Source organism: Aythya ferina (genome assembly GCF_964211825.1).
Source record: "Aythya ferina genome assembly, chromosome: Z".
NCBI lineage: Eukaryota > Metazoa > Chordata > Aves > Anseriformes > Anatidae > Aythya > Aythya ferina.
Genome location: NC_140299.1, coordinates 83,242,905 through 83,255,700, shown reverse-complemented (window position 1 = coordinate 83,255,700; position 12,796 = coordinate 83,242,905). Strand labels below are relative to the sequence as shown.

At 34.8% G+C, this 12,796-nt stretch overlaps 1 protein-coding gene across 5 annotated transcripts in view; it reads left to right on the top strand.

Annotated features, from left to right (window-relative positions):
- Nucleotides 1-12,796, top strand: part of ARB2A (ARB2 cotranscriptional regulator A) — a 254,174-nt gene that overhangs the window by 53,286 nt on the left and 188,092 nt on the right. For all 5 annotated transcript variants that reach the window (XM_084504219.1, XM_084504220.1, XM_084504221.1 and 2 more), the window contains exon 6: nt 7,148-7,339. In XM_084504219.1, coding sequence (XP_084360345.1) covers nt 7,148-7,339 — 192 coding nt within the window. The remainder of the gene's footprint in view (nt 1-7,147; nt 7,340-12,796) is intronic.

Sequence of the window (12,796 nt, the reverse complement as noted above, 5' to 3'; positions counted from 1 at the left end):
GATAACCTGTCCCAGCTGCTGAGAGTTTCCTGGCCAGGCTTTGCCAACGTCTTCATCATCAGGGCAGAAGTGTCTGGGAGCTCCACAGGACTGTGCAAGGGATCAGCAGCTGCTAAGCCCAATATTGCTGTACCCCTGTCCTGAGACCACCTGAGAAAGCTTCCTTTGCTTCAGGTTTCTCTGCATGAACAGGAGAGGATTGGGCTCATTGTGACAGCCTGCCTGATGCAGTGCTTGGCATGAGCTCTCTAACTTCTCTACACAACTAGTTTTCTCCACTGGGGAAGTTTTGGTCCAGGAATGCTTCTGTATTCCAGAGTGGTAATGCATCAAAAGACTTCCTCAAGCAATGTCACACTCTGAAACCAGGAAGCTGTCATTTTTAAACTTTTATGTGCCCAAATTTTGAGGCTATGGAACTTTGTATGTAATAAGACGTTGCAATACCTATGTGCACAGTTAAGCTTCAAAAAAGTAGCACCATACTGCCTTCACCTTCGTCACATCTGTGGGTTCTCTTCTGCCCTACTCTGAGATTTGTGTGTCTAGCTTGGGAGAATAGCTCCTTGTATAGCTCTTGTTGAAGTGATCTGTATTTACTCTTAATTACAAGTTGTGTAGTAATCACTGATCTACTGATGGAGTTTGTTAGTAGTACACTTAAACCATTCTCCAACATATTCCAGTTTTTGCAAAGTGTCATGAGTACACTGCATTTTGGAGTGAAGGAAGAACTCACAATGCACCCATTTAATTCTGAGCAGTGTGGAAAATTTGGCACAAGGTATGAATCCCATTCTTCAGTAATGGCTCTTATTCATAGGAAGCCGTTACCAGAATCAAAACTAGGTTGTGAAGAAAACTACAAAAATGAGGCAGAAGGTGAAAAATGAGAGCTGTCTAAAGGCTATGGTTAAGTCACCCAACAAGTTCGAAGGAACAGCACGAGGAAATTTATTTTAAATTAATAATGGAGGCTAATAGAAATAGTAAGATGGTTTGTAGCAGTTGTAAGCCCCATGCAAGTGAGGAAAAAAGGGGTGTAACTGCTGGTTAGCTATGTTAGATACAAAATTACAATAAGATTGCCCAAAAATTAAATTAGAAGAGCTTGTTAAAGTTGTAAAAGTTATTAATAAAACAGCTGATGAGACCGATAGATGAGCTGCAAGCAAAAGGAATGCTCAGCTCCAGATCTCAGCTGAGGAATGCTCAGAGAACAATTAAAGTGATTATTTCCAGTAGTAACTATCCAGAGGTTTTCACACCACACTCATTTATTTATTTATTTATTTGAAACCGGGTATCATTCTGAGGAACTGTCTCAAATTGGCATGTCAGCAGAAGAGATCTTAGAATGAATGGATTTATCGTACAGTAGTCAGCTTCCTGGATGAGATGTTTTTTAAGCCCAAGGTTCTTTAAGAAGCACAACAAACTAGTGTATAACTTACTGATCAGATCAGCTACTTTCAAAAGAGGCACAGAAAAAAAAGTAAGTATATGATGATTTTTGAAGTGTTCCAGGAGAGATTCCTAGAGCTGTGTATCAGGAAGAAATAATATACTGGGGCAAAAGTCAGTACAGCCTTCATTTTAAAAGATTGGCTAGAGTGCACTGACAGCCTGAAAATCATAAGATCTTGTCAATGAAAGAAAACCTGGATTTCCAGTAATCTGCCAACGAGCTTGCAGAGTGCTTCTAAAGAAGACACTGCATTGGCGTAAGAAGGAGTCCCGTTATGAGTTAATAATAGGCTAAAAGGTAAAGAAAGAAAAAAAAAAAAAAAGGAAAAAGAAAGGTATTCATACTTCACAGATGAAAAGTTTTGACTGATGCAGTGTTGTTAAGGGCTGCACTGATAACATTTGTAAATAAAAGGAAAGAGGAATTGATAGAATGTAAATAACTTTTCTGATTTTTTTCTAAAATAATAAAGAATACTGATATCTAAAGCTGATTGTGATGAGTTTGAGCATTATTTCATGATGCTGAATGATTGGATGATAAAATGGCATGAGATTCAATTCTGGTAAATGTGAAATTACGGGGAAAAGAATTCACTCTGTAAACACAATGGTGGCCTCTAAATGAGCTATTACTACTCAGGAAAGATCTTGGAGTGATTGTGAATAGCTCTCTGAGAACATCAGTTAATGCTCAATGGCAGTCAAAAACCCTCAAAGCAAATAGGATGTTAGGAATTATGAAGTGTTAAGAACAAAACAGAAAAACATCATCATTCCACTCATTATGTGGGCCCCCATCTTGAACACTGCGTGGAGTCTGGACACCATATCAAAAAGGATATGTAGAATTAAAAAAAAAAAAAAAATACAGAGGAGGGTTGCAAGGATGATCACAGGAATGAAATCCTTTTCAGACAAAGAAAGATTAGACAGAAAGATTCTTCAGCTTGGAAAATAGATGACTGAGGAAGGAATATGACAAATCTATAAAATCATGAAAGGTGTAGAGAAGATGAATAGGGAATGGTTTTTCACTTTTTTTCATAATAGAGGAGCTAAGGGGCATCAAGTTTAAATTATCAGGCAGGAGATCTCTACTGAAAGAGAGGAAGTACCTTTTTTCATAAAGGTCCCAATTATATTGTGGAACTCATTGCCACAGCATACTATTAAGGAGAAAGGTACAAATGCATTCAAAAAAAACATTTGACGGTGTTAAGGTGTGACAGGTACATTGAACTATCATACTTGCTTGTCCAGGAACAAACTCTGGATCAGGAAGCTCCAAAGTCACTGGTTGCCAAAAAGAGGGAAGAATCATTCCATAAATACTCTTTTCTCATACTTATTCCCCTAAGTGATCTGACAGAAAAAGCATCCTGGGACCCTTATCCTGACCAGTGTGGCCACTGTTGTAAACACCTTACATAAGTATTTCAGAGGTAAATTTGGAATAATTCTTCCCAAACTTTGTCACAAGGCAATCAGAAAGTTGGTGTACTGGCCTTTGTTTTTCTGCCAGCTCATTACAAAGTTGATGGTGTAATGATGTTTGAATACAAGAAATGTATTTCAGGACTGTGTTAAGTGGAGTGCATTTTTTTCCAATATGATTTTAGTAGTGCACTGAAATGCTGTGCTCCAGAGGTTCACTATGACAGCATTCACGTTCGCTCATCTTACTTAATTTCCTCCACATCATGGACAAAGTCCAACTCCGCTGTCTTTATTTTACTTTCTCAGGTGACATTTTCAGTTTTGGACTCAATTATTTCCTTTCAGATACAAAAATAAGAACAGTTCGGGAATCTGGAAAGTTTGCTTGTTGCTTTATTACTTTAGCGTCTATGCCAAATGTAAATCCAAACCTTTTTTCCTCCAGAGAGGCTTAGATGTTATTGCTAGTGTAAAATATTGTAGTTCTTTTAATGTTCAAAATCTGCGACTGGACTTGAAAATTTAAATGAAGAAACTCATATTCAGGGAGAAGCAGTGCAATTATTTCTTTTAAATTTCTCATTTTGTGCTCCATTGAAGGTTATATTATTAGTACAAAGAAGACTGCAGGTTTTTTATCCAGATGAAGCCTTTGTATTTCTCTGGTTTTAATGGCATAATCAGTGATTGATCTTTGCTGTTCTTTAGCTGTTGAGGACAAATAAAGGGTGCTTCTGAATTAAATGCATCTTTAACAGCTTCTGGGAAGGCCTGAGATGGAAGTTTAAATAATCACCAACATGTTTTATTGACGATGGTACTGAAAGGTCTCACTTTGCAGAACCTTCTAACTTGTCAATGCTTTGCTCTTTCACTTCAATAGATAAAACTTCATTCAGTAGTTCTCTTGATCTACTAGAAAGCCAAGAACTATTTTTCTGTGAGAAACAATGGTCTCTTATCTCCACGGCTTATCCCTTTTGGTTATTTTGTTACCCAAATCAGGTCAATACTTGTTTTTTTGAAATTTCACCAGTTTCAGGTGCGTTAATTTAGATGTAGGTGTGTTAATTTAGTTGTAGTTTAATTTAGTTGTAGTTACTGGTGAATTTTTTTTTTTCACGAATTGCTAATTAGCAGCTTGTAGTATTGATCAATAGTTTTCACTTAAAAAAAAAAAAAAAGAAGAAGAAAGAAGGAAATTCAGTTTTGTGAAGACTATAACATAAGTGAGTTAGTGATCTTTATGCAGAACAACTTAACAGAAAACTTCTTTGTCTTGCATCACGAATGACCAGTTTTCTCCCTACACCTGCTGATCATAATTCCTACATTCTTTCTGACTCTTTTCAGTTTCTGTTCTGTTTATTTGCCCTGTTCTTGCCTCCAGTCTCAAGGTACGCCTGTTTCACCTCTTTGTAGGCTCTCAGTATATGTCTTTTATGGTGTTTCTTAATATGTGTAAGAAAGATATTAGTGTTTTTTTCCCTTTAAAATTTTGAACTGAAGCAATCTCAAACTTTAAACTACAAGTGGGCAGAATTAAGGACCCCTAGAGCCTAGATGAGTCTTAAGCTGCTGATGGCTGAGATCTGAAAATTGAGTCATAATGACTTAAAGTCTTAGCATGGAGGTTGAAATAAGACTGGGTTTCCAGTGTGTTTTGTTGTTACCCTAAGTATTGATAGCAACTTTGCAAATTACCAACTAGTCTGCAGTAGAAATATTTTATACACTGGTACTACTACATCATGTGATAGCTCATCAGAGATGGAACTCATGGAAAAATTACTTCACTGTTTGAAAACTGTAAGAACTTCATTATGTCTGTAGAGTGCATAACTCATTAGAGAATTCCTCATAACTGTAGACATTCATAAAACTTAGCATATAGTTGTGCATTGGAAAAATAAATCTGAGAAAAGGAAAATTAAACTTTAACAGTAATTTTAAGCAGTAAATTATCGGCAGAATATAGATTGGTTTGACATTCTTAGCTACAAATTACTGGAAGGTTGTTATTGGAAGTGAATAATAAAGTTGAATTAAGTTGTTAAATTAAACAAATTGAAGCTCCACATTTTACTGAATTTATTCAATTTGTCTTTCAACAAAGGATCATGAGTAGCTCCAGAAGTGCAAGTGGCTAATAAAAATAAATTATTTTACATGGACTCAGTGTGTCTAGCACTAAGTGATATTCTACGTTGATTTGTCAATAAAGTAGTGTTGTGCACAAGAGTGACCTTTATGTGCATTCTTTAGTGAAAAGGTGATTTAATGAATTACTACTGTTTGAAGAGAAATTAGCTTGAAGAAAAGAAAGTTTCCAAATGTAATGAAGTTGAGGAAGGGAACGAAGGGTTAGTTTTTAGTAGCTTGGTAGATATTTTTTTTAACTTGTAGATCAGCATAACTGCGAAAATGTGAACTAGTTATGTTGTGTCTTCTACTACATATTACAGGTGCTGGTATTTCCTCAATAATGAACAAAAAATTGGTTCATAAATACTAAAACATACAGTTTAGTTATATGTTAGTCTGAAGTACAAATTCACAGTGGTTTCTCTTAATTATAATGTTGTAAGCATTCAGTTTATGTGCCAAAATACAATTAGCTCATATCATTACCTCATTACTATTTGAAATTTAGCATTGTCTAAGTATTTGCATCTTCTACTTTAATAAATCAGCACTGATACTTCAGAAGTGGCAATGTGATCCGACTCTATCCCCAGTGTAGGATACAGTTATATTCATATATTATAAATTCTTTTCAAGAGATTTTTTTTGTGATTTTTTGCTTTTTGCCACATTTTACGTTTTCACACAAAGTGTGACAGAAGATAAGTACATTTCCTGTTGTAGACAGTGGAAGTTGGGATACCTGAGATGTTATATCATTTTGGAGCAGGGCATAAGATCTTCAGTCCTGCGGCAGATGCTGAATGTTCGTCCAGTTAGGAACTCCTTTTGTTCAAGTAAACTCATTAGCTTCATTAAAAAAAAAAAAAAAAAAAAAAGCAAGGCCTAAAAGAGCCTGAAAAGGCCTTAAGAAGATTCACATGGAATTACCTTTTCCAGAGGGAAGGTGAATCAGAAAACATACCCAGGAATGAGAGAAAAGCTGAAGCATTCCAAGTAGCCAGTTCCCTTTTCTCAGCGTAAGGCTCGCATCTTCTTAAGCTTGATTTCATCACTGTTGCAGGGTGTAAGGCAACACAAGGCTATTCCTAGCAGCCATATAGTTAACCTGTGTGGGCCGTGAGGTAAGGAGCACAGGAGGGTAAAGAGTTTTCCATGCTCTGTCCTCTCCTTTGCATTCATGTGGGAGAAAAGGAAGAATGGATAGCCACCAGCATCACTCTTTTGCCTTGAGCCAGGCTTGTTAATCCAAATACGGGCCTGTTTTATAGAACCTCCTTTTTTTTTTTTTTTTATATATAGAGAGAGCAAAAAGTGTACTTTTATTCTCTAGAGTATGGACAAAACTTGGAATTAGATCATGGTTTACGCAATATCAAATCTGCTTGTTGATCTGTTCTTAGTGTAGAGTAACTAAGCACTGACCCTGGTGCAGGACTCTTAATGAAGCCAATATTTAAATCCAAATTGGATTTCTATATTTTATTTGGCCTATCCTATTAAATTTATAATAGGCAAATTTACCATGCTGCTTCATACATGGCTTATTGGGTATTTGAGGTGGCTGAGATGGAACTCTAGGAGGTTTTTCATATTATATCAGACTTTCATTGTTGCTTCAGGCATAACAGAGATGACAAATTACTTGTTTTTTGTTGTTGAGTTCTATTTTTATTTTTATTTTTTTCCCCAGAGGTTGTTCGTTTATGGATTCTCTCTTTCACTAGTAAATTTCTCTAAATAAGCTTTAGCATACTTTTTAACACCCACCTTTCCCCTTCCCTCCTCCTTTTGTTTGGATACAGTAAGTTTAAGTCTCTCTTGGATAACTGTTCTAAAGCATGGTATGTTTTTATGGTTCAAAGTTAAATAGCATAAATATTAGCTTCTGCTTTATTTTTCTTTAGTGCTGGGCACACATTAGTCCTTATATATATAGTCCTTTATATATATAAAAAACATATATATATACACACAAGTTATTTGTTAAAGGGTGAAAGTTTTGATACCAGTCCTAGGGGCTAGCTTTATAACTACAGATGTTCTTTTAAAATTTTTTATTGGTGCATAAAAGTGTGTATTGCTGTAATTGCAGGTCGATGCAACCGAGAGTGAACCAAAGAGCTTTATTTTTATGAGTGAAGATGCCTTAACAAATCCTGACAAACTGTTGGTCCTAATTCATGGTAGCGGTGTTGTCAGAGCAGGTCAGTGGGCTAGGAGACTTATAATTAACGAAGATCTGGACAGTGGCACACAGATACCATACATAAAGAGAGCCGTTGAGGTAAGTGAAAGTGTATGTACATGTATGTACAGTTGTGTCTGTATATGTATGTGTACTCATATATAAAGAGCTATGAATCTAGGATGTTTTAATTTATTAATCAGTATTCTCCATTTCCCTGTGTGATCATTTTATTTGTGATGCAAATACTTGCTTGTTGGTTGGGTTTGGTTTTTTTTTCAGAACTTTTGTCTAATAGAAGCAAGTTTCTCTCTTACAGTAAAACAAAAAATTTGTTTTATGTCATATTGTGATGGCACTGCCATGTAGTTTAATATGGCAGCTAACGTGACAAGAGCCCTTAACAGGCGATGAGATGCAATAGAAGGCACTACAGAAATTTGTTATGATTTGAAGTGTTTTCTTTTACATTTCATTAAATTTGTACGTATTCTCACTCAACGTCTGTTGTAATCTTATGATAACATGAGCTTTCATGATAACAGCAGGCTTTTTTGCTAGGCTTGTACTGAATTTATTAGAGGCACAGTCTTTTTCAGTTTTGCACTGAATACTGATTCATTCTGATTCACCTATCAATACTTGACAGTTAAAAACATTTACATTTTATGGACACTATTCTGTTGTGTTTGCATGTATGTGAGAGACACTGCACAATTTGTGTAGTATTTTTAACATGGAACTTTGTAGATATAATGCAACCCTCACATCATACTACCTAAATGAAACTTCCTCCAGTAAACATTTGAAAAGCCTATTTAAAATTTACTATTTCAATTATATTTACTAAGTTATTCTTAGTAGCAGTGTTGTCACTGTGATTGTTGCACATTTTACTACATAAAGTTGAATTTTTTGCACTTGACTTTAAAATATTCACTAAGACTCAGAGACAGATCCAAAAATACTTCATGGTTCTAGAGTATGATACAGGTGTATATGGTGAGTCAAGTGTAGGAGGTTAATTTCTGGAGTGAGTTCCAGAACTTTTCCCAAGAAAGTTGGAGAGATACAGTTCCTTAAATTTTCCTCATGGTGCTTACACTCCTTCATTTTTGTTCTTTCCTAAACATGGTGCTGTCTTGGCTAATAGGAGATGTTGAGCACTTAAGACTGGGATAGTATCCCTAAATCACCAATTTTGAAGAGAGTATTTCTAGGAGAGGAGAATTACAGGCTCTTTTTCCCATTTATTTTTTTAAATCCAATGGCTGTGCCAGTGGAACACAGAGCAGAGCTCTTCCCTCAAATGTATAACCTTAAAAACAGATTTTTTATTTCTGCATTTTGAGTGCTTCTTTCAAATACGCATGAAAATAACCAAACAGTTTGATGACAAAATATTTTAAACAGTGTAGTCATTTGATCCTGTCAGGATATCGGACTTCATGCTCTTACCTTTAGACTTTCTTCTTTCTTAACAAGTATTTATTTATTTATTTGTAGTCTTTAGTTGAATAATTCCAGATACTGTAAAATCTGTATTTTTGTCCCTTGTAAAATTCTGGCACATATGCTAAATGTGTAAAACACTTACTATCTGCAATTATTTTTTTTATGTAAAATCATATCATAAACGAACCATACATAAATGAATCATATCATAAATCATATCATAAATGAATCATATCAAGTTATTTATATCAAATTATATTGTTTTAAATATGTTCATATTATTGTTATAATATAACATTATATATATCCAATTCTCACTGCAGTGTGTATTATATATCTGGTATATACAAAGCAATATTTTATGGAAATCAAACCACAGTGAAGATATTTGGAACCTTTATGTTTTGACTAAAGTAAAAAAAAAAAAAAGAAAAAAGAAAAAAAGAGAGAGAGAGGAGAAGGGTAGTTACATGCTGATATCATGTGTACTTCATGTACAGATCATATAGGTTAGATTTTTAAGTGCGGAAGATTATGACAGAATGAGTATAAGGTATCCGATTTTTAGTTAATAATAATAAAAATTACATCTATTTCTGGGTTTTCCGGAGTTCAGTGCTCTAGCTGACTTAGGCAGTTCTGTCTCATATGAAACGAAATAACTGGCCTAGATATGGCTTGAGTGAAAGTTGTGATAACTCCTCATGCAGTGTTGCCACTTTGGAGGAAGGAATTGTTTTCCCTGATCTTTCAGTGTTTCTTCTAAGAAGAGGTCTCATCTTTGAATGAAACCAGTAAGTCTTGTCAAAGCATTAGATTACAGTGCTGATGACAGGAAAACATGGATTTTATTTTATTATTATTTTTTTAATAATAAACTTTGAATTGGAAGTGGATAATAGTATCTAGGATTTGAAAATTCCCCTGGGCTGTTGTGAATGTGAAAAATGTTCATATAAAACATTTGCTGTCAACTAGGTTTTCACTTCTAAAAAATAATTGAAAAAATAACTTGCAAATGTAATACTTCAACTTTTGTGCAGATACTAGTCCAGAAATATATTCAATTTACAGACATTTGCAACACCTCTACTTTCCCTAAAATAAAACAAAAACAAAACAAAACAAAGGAGAATAGGCCAAAACTATATCTTTTTCTCTGCTGCTTTTCTCTGTGTACAGTCCGCAAACAATTTCAGTTAATTTCTTGGAAAAAATGAAAATGGACATACAAAAGCTGAAGGTGTCAGTAGACAATGGATGTAGCACTCCTAACCAGGAAGCAGGTGAAGAAAAAAAATCAGAAGAAAGCATATATTTCTGGCACAGCACTTTCAAGAAGAAGAAGAAAAGAAAAAAAAAAAAAAAAAAAAAGCTCATGTCTTAAAGCGTGTGTGAAATCCGGGAGCAGTGGAAAGGCTTGAAGTTTATCAGATTTCTAGTGGCTTGGGGCTGATACACATTGGTAAGAAAAGATCCAAGGAGAAATAGGAGAAATATCCTGGTGGGATTTCCAGTAGCTAGAAACCTTTTTTTTTTTTTTTTTTTTTTTTTTTAATCTGGGTGATTCCTGTAGGTAGTACTTCTTCCATCTTTCATATCAGATTGTATTGTGTAGACTCAGTTCTGTCTGCAGTAGGTGTTGGGAGTAGTCTACAAGGTTCTATGTAAGGGACGTAAGATTAATGTGTTAGATTAGAAATTCAACTTTGATAGCATAAAAGCCTTTCTCGAAAATACAAAAGAAAAAGAACAAACAAGCAACAGGATACAGAACAGATTGTAGAAAAAGGAGGAGGGAGAAAAGTGTACAGAATGTGAGAGACATGTAAATGCATTAAAACAGGGTACGATCAGATATATTTTAGAAAAAAACAAGTACAGAAAACACAAATGTGATAATATAAAGCAGTAAAACAGTAAGAAATGATTAATAACAATTCTAACATACATATTGTAAGATGATAATTTCCTGTAAACATAGTGCTAAATAAAAATGGTATAATTTTGTTGTTTTGTTAAAATAGAACCTCTCTACTGAAACTTTCTGCAATGGGAAGTACAAATTTTTGATAAAAGCAGTCATCTGACATGCAAGAGAAGTTCAAGTCTTTCCTCTGGGAATCAGAGTCTATTCCACTTTAAATATATTACCATACTGAAGCTATTCAACTTTTTATAAATAAATATTTTGTAAATTAGAGGAATAATTTTAATACCTCTTCTGAATTTTTAGTAAATGTGTAATTCACTGTCTCATAGAGACAGTCTTTTCTCAGTCACTTATTTTGATATATATACAGTGACTACAGCAGTGCCAAATGGAGATAATGAGAAACAGAGCCAAATTACTTAATTCTGTGATGAGGGTATTTACTTGGGGTCTCAAATATTAAGAATTTTGTTTAGGTTGTTCAGAGGCTACCATACCCTGTGAGGTCCTCAGTCACCAGGTGCTATGGGAGGAGGAGGTTAGGTTGTCTGGTTTGTTGTTGAGTGCTTGCAACATGGATGGTGATCAGAACAATTGGATGGGAGGTGTACAGGTGATACAGGTGGTATTTTGTGAAGTGATGCATGGAGCAAGCAAGGAGGGATGCCAAAGTCAGCTGCTACTGCTTCATGGAGTACTGTTCCTTCTGTAGTGGGTAGAGAAGCTGCCTCTGTGCTTTGAAGTCTGCTGGGAGAAGCTACAGCTCATCTATTTAGGGAGGCAGTTTGCTCCTGGAGGAAACAGGACCTCAGCTTACCTGCATTTGGACACTGAGAAGAGTTTTGGAGTCCTCTTATGTGGAATATACTTTCTCTGGGGAATAAAGAGGACATCAAATTACTGCAGTCTTTACTGCCAAGTAGAAGGAAAAAAAAAAAAAAAAAAGGATGCTTTCTTTCTTTGGAAATTCAGTGTTTTTGTTACCTTAGAGCTGTGGACCCAAGGATGCTAATGAAATTCAACCACAGCAACTGTAAGCTGTTGGATTTTTATTATATATATTTTTGAAACAAGCAAGAATCTCTGCCAGGCTTCAAATTCAGCAATCTCTTTGAGATTGCTTAGATATTGTTATTATTATTTAAAGGAAAATTAATGCTTGGCGTAAGAGTAATAGCACTAGAACAAAAGCTTCTTCAAAGAACCTGGATGATTTTTTTCAAAAGAGATGCAGCAGCACCCAGCCATCAGAGTTTCCATGAACGGATGAAAACAGGGCTGGCTTGAGATGGGCATCATCTGCAGAAATCTTTCTTTAGTGTCTGATAAAACATGATTTTCATCTTATATTTTCCCTTGTGTTTATCCTATTCTTCCTACAGCATTGTCTAAACAATTTCTGTTCCTAAGAATATTTTTGTCAGAATGTTGGATCTATTCACACAGATTAATATCATTCATTTGTATAAAGCTAACAGGGTGGTAATATTTACTGAGAATTGCTGAGGGTGGTTACTTTCTTCATTGTGCAATAAGATGTCATTGGTTTGGTAAGTGTATTGAAAGGGGAACAAAATTATCAGGTGTAGCAAAGCAGTAGTAAAGTTACTCAGTGTAACTTTTAGGTGATTTCATTAACCGTATTGTTTAGTAACTGGTATGTTACTAAATACATTCTAGCCTTACCATGTTATAAAAATGAGTGGGGTTTCAAAAGGATATATTTAAACATTTTTGTCAAAAAAAAATAAAAATTGCAGTGTTTAAACTACAGTGTCAGGAATTCTTGCTTACAAACTTCAATTTCTTGTGTTTCAGCATGGAATAATACATAGTTAAAGTCCTCTTTATTCTTGCGTTTATATTTTAGAACCTACGTTTTAAAATTTTGTCTTATAGTTTATAGGTACTTAGCACATTTCAGTAAGATAGGCAAGTGACGCTTTCTGGAAATAAAACACAGTTGACATTTCACTGTGATTACAGTTTTTACGTAGAATAATAATATTTATGTTCCCTTTACAGCGTATATTAATAGACAGTTACGGTGTCATAGAAATCATGATCTTATTTGGGCATTCTTGCATTTTTCTGGAAGTAAAATTTCACTGAAATGGACAGGAACATGCTATGTTGTTTTCTTTTAAACAGTAGTTATCTGAATCTGA